The sequence below is a fragment of the Haemorhous mexicanus genome, chromosome 1, assembly GCF_027477595.1.
Source record: "Haemorhous mexicanus isolate bHaeMex1 chromosome 1, bHaeMex1.pri, whole genome shotgun sequence".
In the NCBI taxonomy this organism is placed as follows: Eukaryota; Metazoa; Chordata; class Aves; order Passeriformes; family Fringillidae; genus Haemorhous; species Haemorhous mexicanus.
Window position 1 is genome coordinate 135,865,784 of NC_082341.1, and position 20,427 is coordinate 135,886,210.

General features: G+C 44.0%; 1 protein-coding gene across 1 annotated transcript in view; it reads left to right on the forward strand.

The window, feature by feature from the left end:
* Window positions 1-4,509: 4,509 nt before the first annotated feature.
* The window catches only part of LAPTM4B (lysosomal protein transmembrane 4 beta), a 59,262-nt gene continuing 43,344 nt past the window's right edge, over window positions 4,510-20,427 (forward strand). The window contains exon 1 of the mRNA XM_059864264.1: window positions 4,510-4,669. Coding sequence (XP_059720247.1) covers window positions 4,574-4,669 — 96 coding nt within the window. The 5' untranslated portion in view covers window positions 4,510-4,573. The remainder of the gene's footprint in view (window positions 4,670-20,427) is intronic.

Consider the following 20,427-nt stretch of genomic DNA (forward strand, 5'->3'; position numbering starts at 1 on the left):
GCTTCTTTTAGAAAGAACAGGTATTTCTTAAACTTCATTACAGGAAATATTCCTACAGCTTGGAATACTTGAATCATTTGCAGCCGTCCTGAAACCGGGGTTCTGAAGCAAGCTGAACAAAAGGACTCTTAATATGGCTCTTTACTACAAGAGTCTCTTTCTCAAAGTCGTCACCTCTCTGTGCCTGAGGACAATACCCAGACGGTGGTTTCTGGGCAATGTTTAACCCCTTTCTTATCTTAATTTGCCAAATACAAAACAATTAACAATACCTTTGTTCACTCTGGAGCACGTGGCTAATCCTGCAAGCAGAAGATGCGATTCTCTTGAGCTGCCCTTTTGTTTAAGGGCCGTAGGCAATGCTGGGCAGCGGTGTAATTGAATTATTCAAAGCCAGTTGAACTGTGCTGCACCACCTCTGTGGGCTGTGAGCACAGATAGAAGGTGGGAATCACAAGCCGTTTCTAAGCCAGCTGCCCTCTTCCGGCAATCTTGTTCAGACAGGTATTAAGAGAAGGGAAGTAGCAGTAACCAATTTTAGTGAGCACTAGAAAGCACAAAAAAATGCTGAATGGACCATAGCATCCTCTGGCAGGAGGAAGAAGTTGTCCCTGCAGTGAGAAGATCACGGGGGAGACATGGGGAATACAGAGCAGCAGCAGGACACAGAGTACACTGGGCTGTGTTAAGCAGCTTGCAGCACAGAGAACAGTTGGCAGAGCAGCAAAGTCAGGCTGTGTCCCTTCCCAGCCGGCCAGCAGAGCTCTCAGGGTGTGCTGTGGGGAATGACTGGCTGTGTGAATGGAGTTTAGTGATCTGCAGCTCGGCTGTGGGCAGAGGCAGGCAGGAGCCTTGAGCCTGCATTTCTTTTCTGGGTACACCCCCCAGCCGCCACGTTGCCCAGCGGCTGAACAGGGGTGTGTCAGCCTTTGACCCTGTGCAGTGTTTAATTTCAGCTTTGAGTGCTCCCTTGGAAAAATTTCTTACCATTTCTTACCATATCTTCCCACTGCAAAAATTATTTCTTTCTTCAGCACAGCTGAAACAAGTGCTTGTAAGGAAGCTGTCAATTCTCTTGAGATTGTCTCACTTGCTGGGCAAGACGGCGATACTGGTCCTGTTCAAGTTTTGATGAATAAAGGTGACAATATCGAGTATCTGTTGTACCTCTGGAAACCTTGGCAAATCTCAGGTCTCATCCAGTTCAGAAGTCGCCCCTGTTGCACTTCAAATGATTTTCCACCATCAGGGTGCAAGATAGGTATTTTGGATTCGAAGCCACCTCTGTAACATATGCTTCTCATTTCTTGCTTTGTAAGGCAAAGTGAGAGACGTGGAAGTTTTACTTACAGAGGCTGTGTTGAGGAGGGTCTGTGTCTGTGGCAATACTCAGGCTCTGAAGCCTCCCCACTACCAAAATCTTGTCAAGCAAACCAAATACAGCTAGTTTTAAATCAGAGAGTGACATGAAGCCTGGTGTTTCCTGCTCTTTCCCATCAGGCTTTTTGAATGGAAATTAATAATTATACAGGAAACTGCTCTGAAGTGATTAGTGTTTGCTGCTTATTCTTTCTTCCTTTTCCTTCTGAGAATATGGGGGTTAAAGTCACTGATAGGAAACCATAAGTGAAAGCAGACATTCTCTCTCTTACAGAGAAAAGGGCTGTGCTGGAGGATATTACAAACTGTGTCTGCCTCTCACAGCTCCAGGACCTGAGTTCCTCCTGCCTGGCTGCTAAAGCCCAGCTTGTTGTGCCCATCCCAGGCTGAGGGATGCAGCTGCTGCTTTCCCATTTGCAGGCACAGGAGCCCAGCAGGGACAGCTGCACAGGTGGCCACAGACAAGGTGCTGCCTCCATCTGTGCCTCCTACACGAAGGACTCACAGAAGATCCGAGTAGAGACCAGCTGGTCCAGCTTGAGGCCTGCACCCACCCACTCACTGATCACTCACTGATCCCCCAGCAGCTGGCACTTGCTCCTTACAGCCCCCCCACACAGCCTGGAGAGGGGAAACTACACAGAGAGATACTTAAGAAAGGTTTTATAAGAAGTGGGGGTGAGCAGGCAGTCTGTTTGGCCAGACTCTGCACACAACTGACCTCTTTTACACCCCTTTCTGTCTGATCATCCTTCTGCTCCTTCCTGATCCCCCTCCTCTAATTATTCCCTCCCCTTTGCTCCTTCACAATCCCCTTCCTCTAATGATTCCTTCCAAAGTTTTGCAGAGTCCTCCTCAAATATCCCAAACCCTCCTGTTCTTCTTGTTTGCCCCTTATCAGTCACAAACTCCAGGTGACCCTGCCCAGAGCTCTTCAATAGGCCATCAGTCAGTAACCTGACACTTTCGGGTTTTGGCATTGTCTCTCTCGTCCCTTTTCCACCAGGTTTGCATCTGTGTGCCCTTGTTTACGGAATCCCCCTTAATTTATTGCCACCTCTACTTTGAAAAGGTCTTTGGTCAACAGCCTTCATGAGGCAGATGCTCCCACCTTCCTCAAGGGATGCACGCAAGGGTTTCGTCGCTAACCTTCCTACTCTCTGGCACCAAAGGACAAGGTCTCTCAAGGTTATCAGTGAGATAGTCCAGACCCCATGGTTTGTGATTTTCCTTTGGCCTCTGGAATATTTGTCAATATTGATGTTTCATTTTACAAGAATTTCAGTTTCATTTTTGAATAAGAATCTTGAAAATATTTGGCGTATGCATATAATCTAGTCAAAATCATAAATTCGGGGCTACGTGGCTTTTCCTTTTATACACAAAAATCCCTGCCAACCCCTTGCCAGTTTTAAAAGGACAAACTAAGAACAGAGGTCATGTAAAATTTCTACATAAAATATTTTTAATTTAATTTACTATAGTGGCTTTATAAGTAGGGATAAAGCGTAGTCAGAAATGTTCATCTGTGCCAAGTTAGTTTTTGTCTTGAAGTTCCTGTTCTGTGCAGATGTATGTATGTATGAAATAATGAAGAACTCCAAAGCAACCAAACAGGGAAGCACTGGAGTATTTTCAATGTTATATTTCGATGATAAATCATGGAATTTGGTAGCAAGCCAAGATGGATGGCAGTAAATAAATTATGCTTAGGGTCAGGGTAGACATACAGACCCTCTGACAGTATTTTCTTTATTGTTTCATCTGGAAGACAATGCAAGCCTCAAATAATAAAACAGGAAAAGTCAGCTGCTTGGTAGGAAGTTCAGCTTAAATCTGCATCAGTGCTTGAATATGCAGAACTGTGTTCTTCCTCCTAATGGTGCGTGTCCCCCTCATACCCCACCATCATCAGGGCATTAACTACAGGCAGTGGCCATGAGCTTAATGTTACCTTTGTTAGAAATGATCAACGAGAAACCCAAATTAATAAATGCGAAAAATTTTATTTTCGCGACCGAAAACACGGTCCTCAAAAGCCACAGCCAAAGAGACAGCGTCGAGCCCGGGGTGGGCGGTGGGCGAACCTAGATGCGACCTCTATCGCACCGGATCCCCCTTTGCTCACCAACGCCGTCTCCGGCCGGGCTGTTTTATACGGTTTTTTATGCCTGAGGCTGAGGTGCCCCCATTTCTTTTGTCACCCCGCATATGTGTGAAGATTCTTTTTACTGTGCAGGGCTGGACAATCGCTGTTTCCTGAGTAGTGACGGGCGCTGATCGTGTCGGGAGAAGCCGTGTTTTCAGGTGTGTGTTCTTGACGACTTCGGTTGTCTTGATTGATGATATCTATCAAGTGCTGATCGTCCTTGGGTGCTCCCTGGTGGTTCCGGGGATGCCCATCTCCGCACCAGCCACGTCCTTTTTACTTGTTAACGAGGCATTCATTCCTGCAGCCACCAGGAGTTTCGCAACTTGGGTGTGGTAATGTCTCTGGGTAGTCCGTCAGAGGCTCGTTGGGTTTATTTTACAATTTTTATTTTTATACATTTTCCACCTAAGCATGAATTACTTTACATTACATATTACACCTTGTATATCAGTGACACGAGGAAATTTCAGGCACCCCAATAGCAGCAACTTTGGGAGTGGGTTAGGAGGGCATTGTGAAAGAAAACAAATGTTCATGGCTGCAGAATTCGGGGTAAATTCAAAACATTCCATGACCTCCTCTGATATTATCTTCCATGATAGAGAAATTGAGTTTATTTCTGCTACTTTGCCACTCAAAAATTGCGAGAAGAGCTACAAGCTTTGCCAAGGAAGCACCGAGCCAGTTCGCTCTCACCGGGCTCCTTCCAGGAGCGGCGGGGAGCATCCCCCGGAGAGCATCCCGCGGGGAGCGGCCCTGGCCCGGCAGCGCTGGAGCCGTGCTGCCGCTCGCTGAACGCCCGGACTGCGCATCCCGAAACCCTCCGGCGCTTCGGCGCGGCTGCTCCGGGCTGCCGCTGCGGGTACAGGCGCCGGCAGGGACCGCAGAGCTCCCTCCGCCCTGCTGGGCCGGGCCGGGCCGGGCCGTGCTCTCGGTCCCGCCCGCCGGGAGGGGCGGCCCCAGCCCGTCCCCAGCCCGCCCCGCCCCGCGGAACGGCGCCGGCAGAGACGCGGAGCGGCGGAGCCCCGAGGAGCCGCCGAGATGCTGAGCTCGCCGTGGGCGCGTTTCTACTCCAACAGCTGCTGCCTCTGCTGCCATGTCCGCACCGGCACCATCATCCTCGGCGTCTGGTACCTGGTGAGCGTGCCCCCGGCTCCGGGCGCTCGGCACCGCCCCAGGGGCAGCCTGAGGGGCTGCTCCGCGGATGGGGGGCGGATCGCGGCGGCTCAGGCTGCCCGGGCAGCTCAGGCGGGTTTCGGAGGGAGCCGCGTTGTTGGAACAGCGTAATGCGCAGGCAGCGCCGCGCTCCGCGCCGCTGATCCCGGCGGGCACCGGCGCAGGCTCTGCCGAAACTGGGGCACGGAGCGTGTGCGTGTTCAGGGCTCCGGGCAGCGGGGCAGGAGATACAGGATACACTGCACGGGAGGGTCTCAACCCAAAAGCTGTGTGGGGGTTGAAAATGTGCTAAGTGAAGACCCCTGGGGTGAAGGTTTTCCCCCAAACTTCGGGGTGGTCTCAGGCCGGGGTGGCTGCAGTACACGGGCCCCGCCGGTGCATTAGCTCCAGCAAGGCTGCCCGGCCCCTGGGCACTCCGCGCAGAAAATCATGTTTTATCATCTCTGATCGCTGCTTTATAAAGCGTTCGGGTGTTCTTGTCACTGCTGTCCCCTGTGTGGCAGGTGATCGTTGGCAGTAGCGTTTTGGTCTGCCCGGTAGGGAGCTGAAACCTTCCAGGCAGCTGTTCTCAGGTGCTAGAAAGATTCCTTTTTTTCTACCAGGATTACAGGACACGAGTGAGGAATTTACCCTGGAGACACCAGCGTTACTATCAGTAACCAAAGGCTGTTGGACGCTCAGTTATTTGGCCCGGGGAAAGACTCGGTGAGGAGGAGCCGCGTTAAGCTCTCAGTTCCTCTCTGACAATTGTTTCCCCATCCTTTGCGATGTGGGGAAAGCAGTTTTCCCAGAGCTGGTCTAGCTGTAGTCGCAGGGTGTTCAGAATAAAAAGAACTGGCTGTTTGCTGTAGGTAACGTAGATGCACTTCTCAGCCTGCTCCGTCTCTTGGTGTGAGGAATCAGTCTCCGTCTGATGGCAAGGCTGTGCAGAGCCGTTTGCCAAGCATCATTTTTCAAGTGATTGCAGACGGAAGCAGATTAGACCCGGGCTTATTTGCTAACTACTGAAATTCCCTGCAGAAGCAAGTGAAAAATGCAGGGCTGCCTCCATTGTAAGACAGCTCATTAAATAAATTCAACCCGTGCAATAAAAAAAGCTAGGTTGACATTTATGTCCTAGAAATCATATAAAATGTTCTATGTCCTGTAAAATATGTATTTCACTACTGAGAAAAGTGTACATTAGTTGAACCATTTCTTGCTCCCGGTTTAATAAAATATGGTTAATAGCGACATCCACAGTTGTACAATACTGACAGTATTGTAAAAGATGCCTCCCTTTGCCTGGCTGCAATTAAGTTTTGCTAAGTTGTTATATGACCTGAAAGCTTTTGAGCATTTCTTCTAGGGAGCTTATTATTTCTTTCTGCCTTCAGCTGAAGGAAGCCTTTTCACATTGGCTCCACAGAGACAGGGATACAGATATTTTAGCTGTTCAGTGGACCTAAAACTATTTGAGGAAGAGGGAAGTGCATCACCTCGGCTTGGATACAAAGTCTGATAGTTTTTTAAACTGTTATCTAATCTGTTATAAACATTTAAATAGCAGTGGGCGAATGTCACATAGTATTTGACTGGAAAATTTGGTCTTAAATTTCCTTTCCTATAAGCAGGTAGTTCCTGATTTACACCTCTTGGTTCTTTTGCTTTCATAACTTTTTCAGGGTGGATTTCTAAATTACTTCAAACTGATACAGTATACATTTCTTTTTGTGCTTTTTTCGCTATTGCAAGTATTTGAATTTTAAATTTAATCATTAAGAATAGATATTTAGATGCATGTAGATAATAAATGCTAAACCTTTTTTATTGCTAATTATGTTAGGAAACAAAAAGTAAGGAAGGAGTAGTTCCTTGAATGAATGGCCCTGGTTGAAAGATCTGGTTGATAAAGTCAAATACAAATGGATTTCTTTGTCTTAGAAGAATTATGGTTTGGTTGCATAACCGTATAATGTAACATTTAAAACCATATAACATAACATATAAACCCATGTAAACCTATAACATGGTTTTATAACCATGTGCTGTTGAGGATTAACATAAAATGGACGTTGTCCTGGTGGCATTTTTTTTCTCTAGATGTATTTTGGGTGATAGCGTTACTCCAAACCACACAGGACCCATGAGCATTACTTCAAAGTTCAAAAACCCTCTCTGAGTTTTTGCAACACCACCATGCATTCTATACATGCTATGCCATTATTCCTTAAAGGAAATTACTTGAGGAAAAACACCAACCTTGAGAATGAATAGTTTTCTTGTTGCTTTTTCATTTCTCACTACCTGTGAGGTGTAAGTTTTATTAATTCTATGATAATGAATACAATGATTCAGTAGCAGAAGCATCTGAAGGAGGAAAAAGCAGTAGCTCAGGAGTTTTGGCAGACTTTTAACAAAACATTTTCACATGCTGAACCAGTTGTGAGTTAGCATGATTTCAGGAGGCAGAATTTAATGTCTTGAGTAAATGTGGAAAAAATAGCGGCTGAGATGGAATTCATCTTCCCATAGGAACCCTCCCAGTGCCACGCTGTGCACTGGGAGTTGGAAGGGTGTTGATAACACACCAGTGTTTTGTCTGCTGCTGAGCAGTGCTGGCACAGCATCAGGGCTGTGTCTCAACATTCTGCCCCCCACCCCCCATCAATCTGCTTTAAGTTTAATGTTTTAATTTAGTTTTAATGTTTTAACTGCGTGTTTAGGGTCCTACAAATAGTGGGGAGAGTGGGAAGCTGAGTGTACATGGAGTCATCAGTGCTGCTGTTGAGGGAGTTTTCCCACGAAAGTGAGAGGGAGGATCAGAGAGCTTTTCCAGCCACAGACACTTGCAATGGTCTCATAATGTATCAACAGCTAGGAAATAAAAATTTAACTTTATTTTAGAACATTATGGATCTCAGAATAATAATGTTTCCATGGCTCTTGTGTTTCAGTAGTTTCTTCCTGGTAGAGCCATTGGTACTACATCTAGAGCAGTATAACCCATCACTGTGTGATATCTCAATATAGCATAATAATGCAATATACATAAAGTCACTGAGGTACTTCAGTGTAAAAAGTAACTTGTAAAGGTTGGAGTAGCCAGGGGAAATTTCCTGAAAAGAATATTTAATGGGGTTGCCCATTAGAATAGCCCACACTTCAAGAACTAGGGTGCTGCCTTGGGGAGAAAAGCTTAACAGGGGGTGCTGCAATGTTAAATACAAACATTATGCTAAGGATTAAAATGTCAGCAGTGGCTGACTGGGGGTTAATGTTTATTTCAAGCCTGAGGACCAGTTTGGTTTGGCTGGCTGTTAATTGTTGAGGTTTTACTGAGGCTGTACACTTCTCTCTATTATAACATGAAATCAGAGGTCACAGTAGTAATGCAGAAACATTTTGGGGCACAAAAGTCTTACAAGTCTCGCATTTAAAAAAACAAACTAAATGAAATTAGAAAGTCACTTCCCATAGCTGAATTTTGTCACTGTGCTGTTCAGGACAGTGACAGTACTGAAATGAGCCAACTTCTGTTCTGATCTCCAGTGGGTGCTGGAATCTGGGGAAACTGGCATTTCATTTCCAAGTGACCCAGTCAGTGCTGATGAGTCAGAATAACAACACCCCTGTCAGTGACAGCATTTATAAACACAGCGTGTCTTCTTCCTGAGGAAATGGACTTCGCTTTCCTTGTCTGGAACACAAAGAAGGAACAACATCAGATATGCTGACAGTGTCGTGGAAGGATTTTCCACTTTCCTGACAGCGGCAGCAGGGTTTCTGCACACCCTGAGGATCCCCTGACACCATCTGGGATAGCAGGAGTTCTGATTATTTCTGATTGCTTTGGTGGGGAGAAGATGGAATTGTAAGGTATCAGTTTAAAAAACCCAAACAATAAAAGAAGGAGCTTTCTTATTTAAACTCTGTGTGCCCAGTGCCTCCTGCTGCCTGCCTCAGGGCAGCAGAGCCCTGGGCACAGGCTGCTCCTCCCCGAGGTCCCACAGGACCCTGGAACATCACCTTTGGCACCTCCAGTGCCAGTGCAGTGCTGCTGGCCCTGGGCAAAGGACTCTTGCAGAACGGGGTGAGCTGTGCATTCGCCATTGCCACGCCCGGGGAGCCGCTGCCCTCCCTCTGCGCTCCCGGAGCTCCTGACAGTCAGGGGCTAAAAATAAAAACTAATGGGAGCCTGAGAACCTTTCATAACCACAAGTTATTGAGTTGTGAGGCTCTCACTGAAGGATGTGCAGTAAGAACATAAATAGAGCGAGCCAAAGTTTTTGGCCAAGGTAGGTTGGATGTTTGAGCTGCTATTTGTGGAAAGCTCAGCATGAATTGCTGGTTGTGACATTTCAGTTCTGGATTTTTTTGACTATACTGTTAAAAGCATGTCTAATATCTATCTCTGTCCCAGTCATCTTTTAATAAAAGGATTGAGTCCTAATGATGAAAAAATGTACTGGTAGTAGATTATATTGTAAAGGAAAAGAAAAGCACAATGTGCTATGGTCTCACTGATTTAAGGTTGAACACCCTGAAAACTTTGGTAGAGTGCACTTGATCTGATGTCAAAAGGAGAGTGAAAATAAGTATTTTGTGACTAGGCCACATTTTTGTCCTGGCGTTTTTCAAGCCTCGTGCGAAACAGCATGTATGGCAATGTGCTTAAATACCAGTCAGAAGATTTCAGTAATCTTGGCTTACTTGGCAGGGGGGAGAGATCAGCAGTGACTGCTCATGTAAACAAAATAACCCTGCACTGCATCCTTCCAAGCTGCTCCGTCCACTCTCCTGCAAGCTTTACACTGCCTGAGACTACTCACGTCACCAAACCTGTGACTGAAGGTCTCTTTAGCAGATTGTGAAAGCCTTTTCAGGGAAAAGAAAGAAATTCTAAGAAGAAGTTCTTGATTCTTTTCAAACCTGGGAGAGAGAATCAGGAGATTTTGAAAACTGAAAAAAGAACTGAAGTTGTGAAAAGAGCAAAATTACACAACCAGAAAGCCTGAGGTGTTATCTCAGTGTCAGGCTGTGGGAATTGTCATGAATTCAGATTCAAGACCTTGTGTTTTACTTATAAAATTAGCTTGCTTTGTCTTTTTATGGAATGAAGTGGGCTAAAAAGAAAGTATTTTCAACTTTATGTCTGTATGAAGGGCCATAGTAGCCTGCTCACTGAAGGCTCACTTCCTTTATATCACCCAGGGATGTTGCTTCCAGTGCTGTGCCAGTGGGACATAGCTGGGCTTGGGTGGGATTATCCTGCAGCACCCCCCTTACCACCTCCAGTGATAGCCCAGTACTGCTGGCCCTGGGGAAAGGATTCCTGCAGAAAGGGGCTGCTGTGGATTCACCAGGTGTTTCCTCTCCATGGCCAAGACCTGGGCTGTATATTCAGGGGAAAGAGCTGGGTGGTGCCAATGACATTCCTAACTCCCATCCCTTGGTAGGAGATGTAGTGTCAGCAGTATGTGAAATTTCTCCACTAGCAAGTGAAGGTGTCATAATATGAGATGACTTGAGATTCCCAATTCTTCTTATAGAAATGGCTGAATTGATTAAATATTCATGTCCCAAGTGCCATGTCTATAAAATGATCATTAGTTTTTCTATTGTCTGTACTTCATAAGATGAAAGACAAGATCATGGAACAAAACCAGTAACATTCCCAAGTAACTCATTAGACTCTTCATATGCACATGCTTGCTATTGTGGAGAGAAAACTTGGAATTCATTATGAATAAAGGAGAATATTAATCCTTTTAAAGGCTTCCCTGATGATTGATGTACATGTTGAATGTCCGGCTGAGACTGGAGTCAAAGGAGGTTCAGGGTATATGCTCTTGGACTGGATCACATCCATTTCATTATCTTCAATACCAGGGGGGGAAAGAGACTGATTCTGCACACAAATACCTGCTCAGGCCCTGTATGGTGTTTTCTTAACAAACTGAAAGCATATGTATGAATTTTAAATATGTCATAGCAAAGAATAAAGACCAGTGATGATCATTAGCATGAACAAAATGATCTTATCTGAAGGACCTCAGTAACCATATTCTGATTGTAACTTCTCTAGAGATACATTGTTAAATAATTTACCAGTTATTAGCTTCAAGAATGGCATCAGGAGAACTTCTTAAAGAGCTCTTTTGTGCTGTGCACAGGCCCAGGTTGGTTTCTGCAGTGCAGGACCTTATCCCATCTTTTTTCTCCAATTCGTGCTCCAGGCCCTCTTCAGTTGAATTACAGAATAAAGGACTGCATGGGAGGAATTGAAATGGCACAATCAATAAAATAGCTTGCAAAGAGCCTAATCACTTACCTGTGTGTGACAGAATCCATCCCTGAGCAGGCCAAAAAGATCATCTGAACAAAGGATGGGTTCATTGGTACACCACATCCCAAGTTTTACCTGTGCTTTCTGCTCTAGGTGAAAAACAAACAAAACATATTTGTGTGTTTCCTGTGCTGCAGAAAGAAGTAGAAGCAGCATTTTATTAGTCTGTCCCAGACTCTGTCATACATCAGTATGACATTAAAACATTTATTAAAAGTGGGTTTTCTTGCAAAAACCTTTTAAGTCATTGGAGGGATAAAATTTCTTGGAAATGTCTTTTGGGCAGCTCTTGCACTTACCAAACTGTTTATTAGTCTGTGACACAACACAAGGATTTATGAAAAAGTCTTTAAGCTCTAATCCCCTAACATAGGCAGTTTTTCTTATATCCCCAAGTACCACAGTGGGATATTTCATGGAGTATGTAATCATTGCAATAACAGCTGATAAACTGCATCAGTTGTTTTGATAATGACACTGTTGTCTCATGTAATCAATACAATTATCATCTCAAAAACTGCAAACCTTTGTAAAATACCCAGTTTTTCTTATTAAGGCCTTCAATTGGATAACAAATTCCCTCCAGTGAGAAAACAGATGGTTGGTTGTAAGAGGAGCAAAGTTTACATAAATGCTTGTTGAAGGAAAGAATCCCATTAAGAGTTCAGTATGCTGTAATTACATTTGGTTTTTTATACAAAAAATCATGAATATATTTATAGAAAGGAGAGGAGGTATTACATTAATCAAGTAAAATGTGTTTGGAAGTTCTGTTGAAGGTTAATATGCATCTCCTAGTGAGCCAGAGGAGAGCACATTAAGCTTCCTAAACTGATGGTTGATTAGACTGACGTCAGTGCAAATGCAATTAGTCTTATATATTCTTGGACATATGGAACGGATGTTGCAAAATAGCCAGGAATTAATTTCCTTGATTGCTTTCTTTTTCTCTTGTTTTATTGTGGGGCTTGTGCTTTGACTGTAAAACTCTGGAAGTTTAAAGTGGCCGAGGCTTGAAGATGTGCAGGGCAATTTCTGTGCTGTTCTCAAGCAGGGCTGGAGGTTTAAAGTCCCAAATCTCCAAAGAGCAGAATAAGAAGCAAAACCCCACACCTGTGTCCGAAGGTGTGAGAGAGTGCCCCTGCTCAATGTGAGGTGAATTGCCAGGGAGGCATCCCTGAGGAATTAATATGGACTTGAGCCTAGCACACTGTTCCTGCACCTCCTGAGGGTCAGCTCTTTTTCAGGTGTCTGCAGTCAGCTCTAACTATTGTCATCCTGGTTCTCAGCCTTGAAAGGGGTTTTGAGAGTGCTGTGACTGCTTTTCATTTTGTTGCTGGCATGTGCTGAGCAAGGTCTTGTTCTGTCCAGAGATATAATAAGCTGCTTAAAACAGACAGGACAAATGCTTTTGGCAGAAACAGAGATTTGTGGGAGATTTTCACCTTGGAGAGATGCATTTCCCAACAGTGAAACAGCTGTGGCCAGCCAGACAGGATACATGTGATCGTGCTCTTTACTATTTCTGTAATTATCTGTACAGTACCATCCTTCCACTTCTCCCTTGCATAACTAAACCCCTGCCTTGGGCTGCAGAGTGCTTCAAGAGTGCAGTCACTTGTATGGCTTTTGTGAGTCTTGCCTGTGGTGGCTACATAAGAATAATGGATCAGAGATTTGGTGTCTTCTGGCGTTGGTTTTTGTTAAGTTGTTTTTTTTGATGAAGTGTTTGTATGTGGCTTGTTCTCAAGAGTTCTCTCAGCAGTGCCGTGGCCAAGGCCAGGAGGGTGGAGGGGACTCTGAGCATGGACAGTGCTGTGGCTGCTGTAGGACACACAACGTGCTGGCCAGGGCCTGTGGGTAGCTGGGCAGCCCAGCCCAGGTAACAGCTACAGTGATGCTGCCTGGCCCATCCTCTGTCACAAGCCCACACAAAAGTCTGGATCTGTGGGAGCTGCCACAGCTCACATCACAGTCACACTTCAGCAGGTCTGCCCTCAAGCTTTCACAGGCAGCTACCAGGCTCAAACATGCATTTTTGGAATTCAAGGAGAAATGCAGAAACCAAGCAAATCCCACCTGAACAACCCTTTTTCTAATAAGGTTTTATTGCATACCAATTCTTTGCTAGTTCTCCACTGCATCCTGAACCACAATGACCTTTAGGAAAAATTGTGAGTTGATCTGGCAATGATATAATTGTGCATGTGATTATATTTCTCCATAAATATTTCCTCAGAGGTCTTGCTGGGCAGAAGACCTCAGCAGTCATTTCCAGGACTTTCCTTAGATACAGGTTCAACTTTCTTTAAATATGATGGAAAATCAACCGACTCCACTGCTAAATTTGTGTACAAATAGCTTATTTCCTGAAACCAGGGAAGGACTAAGATTAAACAATGTTACAATTCTGTTATTAAACTTGTGAAAGAGGTGCCTCTGCCCAAATTAGGGTGCAAGCAAGACCACATGCCAAAGTCAGTAGTATGGATTTTATTTAACAGAAAATGAAAGGCAGAAAGAGATAGAAAGAAATAGAAAAGGTGGTAGGAGAAGAAGACTATGACAGAGACATAGATTGAGTAGAAAATATCACCACTCCATGGATCCTGATGGTGTCCTATTGATCCTGTTCTTCTGGTCTTCTTGATGGTGAGGTCGTGCAAAACACAGAGTTCAATGGATTAATGTACACTCTGGCCAGCTGGGAATGCCCAGGGACCTCCCCTGCAGGAGCAAGTTTGACACAGTCTCTTGCCACAGACTCTGGAGCAGTTGCATCACTTTGCATCACATGCAGAGCTCTGGTGCAAGGCCTCAGGAATAAGTCTGGGGAGCACTTTGGGGGACTCAGAGTGCCTCAGGTGCCTCTCGTGGATGTCCTGTGGATGTGGCCTGTGGGGTTGGTGTAGGGGAGGATGGCTGTTCTCTGTCTCTGGTTTATGCCACACACCCAAAACTCTCCTCCTGCCCCCTGGGCTGGGGGGAAGTCTGTGCAAACTCAGCAGATCAGCCTGTGGGCTATGGCCTCCCCCTCCTCAAACCCAGCCAGAGCTGATTTTCAGGACAGCTGCTGGATTTGGCTTTCTGGGGGATACTTCACCCTCCCTCAGTCTTGTCTCCTTCTCCCTAGACCTGAGATGACTGGACAATAGTGTCACCTTTATCTTATCTCAAGTTCCCTTAGGCAGCTTAACTCACAGTCCCAAGTTCCCCTCAGGAGGCATCTTCAGGGAGAGGAGGGCTTTGGTGGTTGCAGCTTCTTTATACAGTTTTGCCCTAATGGGCAAAAAGTCCTTCATAACAATATTTAAGCCACAAACCATAACATTTCAGTCTCTCACAAGTACAAACAAACTAAACTCTATCTCTAGGGAGGCAGAAACCTCTCATGTGCATATTGCACAGTCTGTCCATCTGTTTTTTTAAAAATGAATTTAGGCATTACCATATTTCACTAATAACCAACCTCTTGTGGTTTGGGTTTTAAGCTTATTAAAAGATTGGCAGTAGGCAGTAGTTGAGTCATTTGTATAGAAGAGTGCTGGTAAATTATTCTGGACTTCCTATATCAATTTAATCAGCATAGTCTTTAAAATTCAGTGAGTGTCATAGCAATCAAAGCTGAAATTGTGTATAAAGTCTGATTGAAATATTTTATGCAGCTTTCTATTATATGCCCTCTATAATATGGACTTTGTAATGTGCTAGTCTGAGCCTGCCTGGGTGATTCTTTGCCTTCTCATAAGTAGTACAGAAAAACAGTGACAAGAATTGCAGACTCTACCCTATCTTCTCCAAATTAAAACAATATAAAAACATAATTGCTACTTCTGATCTGACTAATGCTCTTCCTATTCCAGTGCAGTATTTCAGACAGCAGCCAGAACCATGCTTTGAGAAATCACACAGGGAGAAGGAACAGCTTGTTCAGGGACAACGTTTTCTTTTATTATCCTGTAATGTTAAGCTTGGGCAGTCACCTGAAGCAGGAAGGCTTATAATTTGTTTTTCAGATCTTTTGTGCTATGACTAAACTCTTGCATTTCCTTTTAATAAATAGCTCATCCTTTTCTGAATTCCTTCAACCTTTTGGCTTCAGTAATAATGCCTGATAATGAGCTTCACTGGTCAAAGGAGTGAAGGATTCCCTTTTAACCCAAGTTCGAGTGTCCCTCTTCCTGTTTCTGCTCAGGCTGTTTTGCTCCATTGGATGAAAAGATAGTTGAGGGTGTCTGGGTTTCTAACTTGGACCACTCATTAAGTTGTGCATCACTAACACATCTGCCCCTTGTCCCCAAGCACTGGAAAGTTGAAACATTTTCATTATCATGAGGCAGAAGGCTTACACAGCAGGAAAAAGAGAGAGGTGTCTACTCTGGCAGCCAGGGTTCTCCTGCTCCTCCACTCCTGGGGTTCTCTCCAGTGGCTGTGGTGTGCTCAGATGTAGCTCCTGTGCCCCCAGAGGGAAAGAGATTGAATCACTGCTGTGAGACTTGTCAAGAAACCTGGGGACACAGAAGGGACATCTTGTTTCTTGTTCCTTATGTGCTATTTGCCTGCTCTTCACAGCCCTCAGCTGAAAACCTTTATTGAGAAATTGCCTCCTTGTTTGTTTCTTCTCCAGTCAGAGTTCAGAAAAAACCCCCAATGAACACTAACAAACACAAAAGTTTGCCTAACAGGGAGACAGAGAACAGACAGAAAAATCTTCCTAAATGGGTCAATAAACCTTAATTCATTATCTGCCCTAATAGAGAAGTTTGGGAAAGGCACCCCAGATAGTGCAAATCTACCATGAGCTAGTTAAATCCCAAACCTGTTTTTTTTCTTTTGTAGAGTTCTTTTGTCCTTTTGATGAACAAAAGTGTTCTTGCTTTTATTAAGATCTTCTATGCCCAAAGAAAAAACTAAGAAAATGTGCAAAAAAACATGAAGAAAATATGCAAAAAACATGCCTAGTGAAAAGGGAAAGGTAGATGGGGATAATTAGACTTTGAGATTCTTAAATAGACATATTCCATTTATTCTTACTTTCTCTGATAGTGATACTGACTTCAAATATCCAAGTGCTAGAAAATACTCTTCTGTTTCGTTTCAAGGAGCAAAAGTAGTTTAAGACTGATGTTTTGTTTCTATCATTTCTGTAAAGAACAGACTCAAAATTGCCTTGAGTTTTTTGGAGACAGAGAAACGGGTACAGGGGTTCTGCTTAAGATTTTCTTAAGTTTTACTAAAAATGTTTAGGATTTCTTACTGCTAAAATTAATGTTCTTGGCAATTGGCTTCTTTAGTATCTCTGTAGAGGACAACAAACTAAACCATGCCAGTTTTGTGGGATACTAAAAATATGCTAGAACTCTGTGTGCCAGTTCCTACATATTACAGGGCTTCCCAGTGCCATGAAACCAGCTCTGGACTGTAAAAAGGGGCACAGGCAGGGAGTTAGTTCTCCACCAATGCTGAGATTTAAAGAGGGTGCTTAAGTGGATCTCTCTTGAGTTCAGTGAGGCTGAAAGCAGTCACAGAATTAAAACTGTACAAATATCTTTCACCACCCATAACACTCAGCCTGCTACATGCATGGATTCACTTATATGTTGAACCCTCAACAGAAATAAAGCTGGGGGGGGGCTCTTCTTTTTTTCCTGTAAATATAGGTATCTCTCTTCACTGCATTAGAAAGCCTTGGGAGAGCTGTAGTAGAATATTTGTTAGAGGGGAACCTGTAGTCTTCAATAGAAACGTCAATGTATTTTTAATGCAGTGCATTGATTTAAAGTGAGCATAATATTTCCTCTTCTAAACTCTTTTAACAAAGCTATTTTATTTTGGCTCTTGACTGAAAGCCATTGTAACTCCTGGCAAGCCACTGTAACTCCATTCTTTCAGTGTTCACAGACGTTTATGTGAGCTGCTGGTGAAAGCATTTCTCTGTCTGCTTGAGTTAGGAATCATCAGCAGATTGGTGTTAATGGCATGCTCTTAGGAGCTGCTGGAACTTATTTTATTTTAGATAAGCTGGGATAGATACCATGCAGCTGCACTTCTACAAAAGGTCTGAAATTATAGTGATCACCTGTTTTCCGATCACCTGTTGCTGCAGTGCATTTTATTCCTGTGGGTCACCACAGTTCACTGCTGACCTCTGTAACAAATGACATGGAAAAAGGTGACTTATTGACAGTAGAAGTCTGAAATTTTCATGCATTATATAGTTTCTAATTGCTGGATGCTGCCTGTGGGAGACATGAGGTTGTGTCCTACATTGTGCTTAAGCTGCTGGTTCTTTATCACAGGGCAGGTGGAAGCAGCATTGGTGGCTGGTGGTCAGTCCCAGTCTCATCACCTGCTGCCTGTCTTGCTCATGCCTGCATGCACCTTCCTCACACAGCTGTTGCTGTTTTAAGTGTCTTCTAGTCAAATCTGAAATTATGTTTTATAAACCCACAGCAGGAACTCCAGTTATTGCTCCAATATCTGGATGTCTCTTCCATAATATTTCCTCTTTCCCCTTGGCTTCATACATTCTGTGGTCTCTCTAAAGCATTTATTTTCCTCCCTTTCATTGATTAAAAAAGTGGATGTAATTCCATCTGGCTGCCAGAGAAGTAAGATTTTGGGATTTTTTTAAAGATAATTATTTTATTTTCATATCAGAATAAGGGCACAGTTGGGCATTTTTAGGACTGTCTGTAGGTTCTTTGTCCGGTGTGTTGTTAGGGCACTGAACACCATCCTGCAGGGACTGAGCCCAGAAGCAGAACTGGGGCTGATCACCACCAGCCCCAGCAGGGCAGGGGATAAACCAGGGGGCAACCAAAAGCAGAGAGGGCTGGGACCAGGGACACAACTGGAGACAAGCTGCAGCATGCCTTCACAGGGTCCTCCAGGGAGCATGGCTGGGGACTGGTGTGTGTTGTAGCACTGGGACAGAGACTGATGACCCCAGGCTGAGCTGGATGGGGTCCTGGGCCATGGGCAGGGGTGTGGAGATGCCCAGGTTGGGGCTGTGCGGGTCAGACAAGGTCTGTGAGCGTCCCTGGAGCTCCTCTCCTGAGCCCCTAGCAGCACTGGGCTGCAATCAATCAGCTGTAGGACCAGCAGTCACAGTTCTGACTTAATAGTGCAAAGTCTTGCATTGTATTCTTATTGAACACCTGTCATGGGCAGAGTGGGAGCTTCATGTAAAGTTTGTTAAAGAAACCCTCCTGTTGAGTCACAGGGTGTGGAAAGGATCTCCTTGATTTTTAAACTCCTCATAGAGGAGTCTGGGTCTGGCTGGATCCAGTCTTAACCCCAGACTTTGTCAACAGTTTAGGTCTAAAGGATTATATAGGTATAACTGAACCTTTATACAACTTCTATAGGTATACTTGAACCTTTTATACAACTTTGTCCCACAGGATGAAGGACAGCAAACCAGATATATTAAAAAAAAATAAATAGAATGTTTTTATTATTATAATGATTAGACAAAACTATCTTAACCAGAATTATTCACTACACAGTAGAGGAGATATAACAACTATTCTAGTACACCGTGAAGCAATATTGAAACAATTGTATTAAAGCTAGCAAAAAAAATTATTAATTGATATTTAATTATTATTAACAGATTGATGTTACAAACCCATATGAGTGACCAAGGGCCAGTTTCTTTTACTCAGCCTTGAAAGGTGACCTGGAAGGGCATCCCCACTCAAGGGAGAAGTTCCCACACATGCACTGCAGGAAGGGGTGTGGTAGAAGACCCTGCTGTTCAGGTTTGGAGCTGGGTGATTCTCTGTCAGCCACTCTGTCTCCAGGCCAGCTGTGTCAGCTCAGAGCTTTAGATAAACCATCAGCAGTGGCACTTGTTTGTCCCTTTATCCACGGATTTTAGCAGGGCTACCACATTTTCATCTCACTATCAGAGTGTTTAACTTCGGGATTGAGTCAGACTTGGCTTCAGCCATTGTTCAACACCAAAGGCAGCATGAATCCCCCTTCTTTGTTTACCACTGATAGCTTTGCAAACAGGACACTGTTCAAGTCATTTTACCCCATTCCAGGGACAGCATCCTGCCCCAATCCCACTGCTGTATGGCCATGGACCTGTTTCAGTTTCTCCATCTATGAAAGGAGGACAGTGTGTCTCACTGGGAAGGTGCCGGGTTTAGCAGCTTCCTGCAACTTTGCATAATTAAAATGCTTTCTAAGCATTGCTAATTGGTTGTTACACTGTTTGTCGCTGAAGAAATGTAAAACATCTTGAAGGAAATTCAAAAGAGCACAGGAATCTCTTTTGCTTTTCCTAGAATGGGAATTTCAACTCTCATACTAACTGCATATACCAACAGGGAATAATTTTTTATTCTCTTGTCCTTGATTGTGTGTCCTTGGAAAACATTGCATCAGGAAGTTTTTAGACACACAGAATTTATGCATTAAAGCATTTTTCAAAATTCAACAGTCCCATCACTTTCAAAACAAAAGGAAAACCCTGATGAACACAATACACCCAACTGTGCACACATTTCTGGGAGAAAGAGGGAGCAAACAATCACGGGGTGTATTTCACTTGCACTGCTGACAGCACAGCTGGAAAGTGCTCAGATGATTATGAGATCTCAAGAGAACAAACTGATAGAACAGAAAAGTAATGCACTCAAGAGCATTAGAGAGATTCCTACTGACTGCAGCAGACTTCAGGCAAACACAATCATCTATGTCTTATACAGAATTTAAGGCAGTGCTGACAATCACATAATCTGAATCAGGGTGCATCCATAAGGAGAAAGTAGAGTATGTAGGTTAGTATTTTATGAATTTTTGTGGCTATATCTTTACCCAAAAAATATGTCTTTAAAATAGCAACACTCAATGCATTTATGGTTTCTGATTGCTCTGACAGTTTGAGTAGTCTTCTTAGGTAACATATTTATTACTGGCTTATATCTTCTAGCTTTCCACAGAGGAGTATAGAACAAGGACTAGGTTGTGATATGGAGTTATACATAATGTTAAAACCCAGTAAGATTTATGGAATGTAACTTTGAATTTTGATAGTCATCTGATGTCTTCAAAACCAAGAGAAAGCCAAGACAAGATCATGCTACAGCATTCCCCACACAAAGCTATTTAACTATTCTGTGTACAAATGCAGTAATGACAATCTCTAACCCCCTCCAGACAATCTCTATCTGCTTCTTTTCTTATTGCTCACCACACTAACTTAAATTTTCTTTTGCTGTAATTCAGATCTGTTTACCCAGTGGATCTGTTGCCTCATTCTTTCCCCCCACCTTTCTGCTCGTAAAAGTCTGAGAACACCTCCCCCTGCCTTTTCCTTGCTAAGCAACCCCTGGTTTTTGCCTATCTGTCCTACATTCCAGATGTCTGACATTCC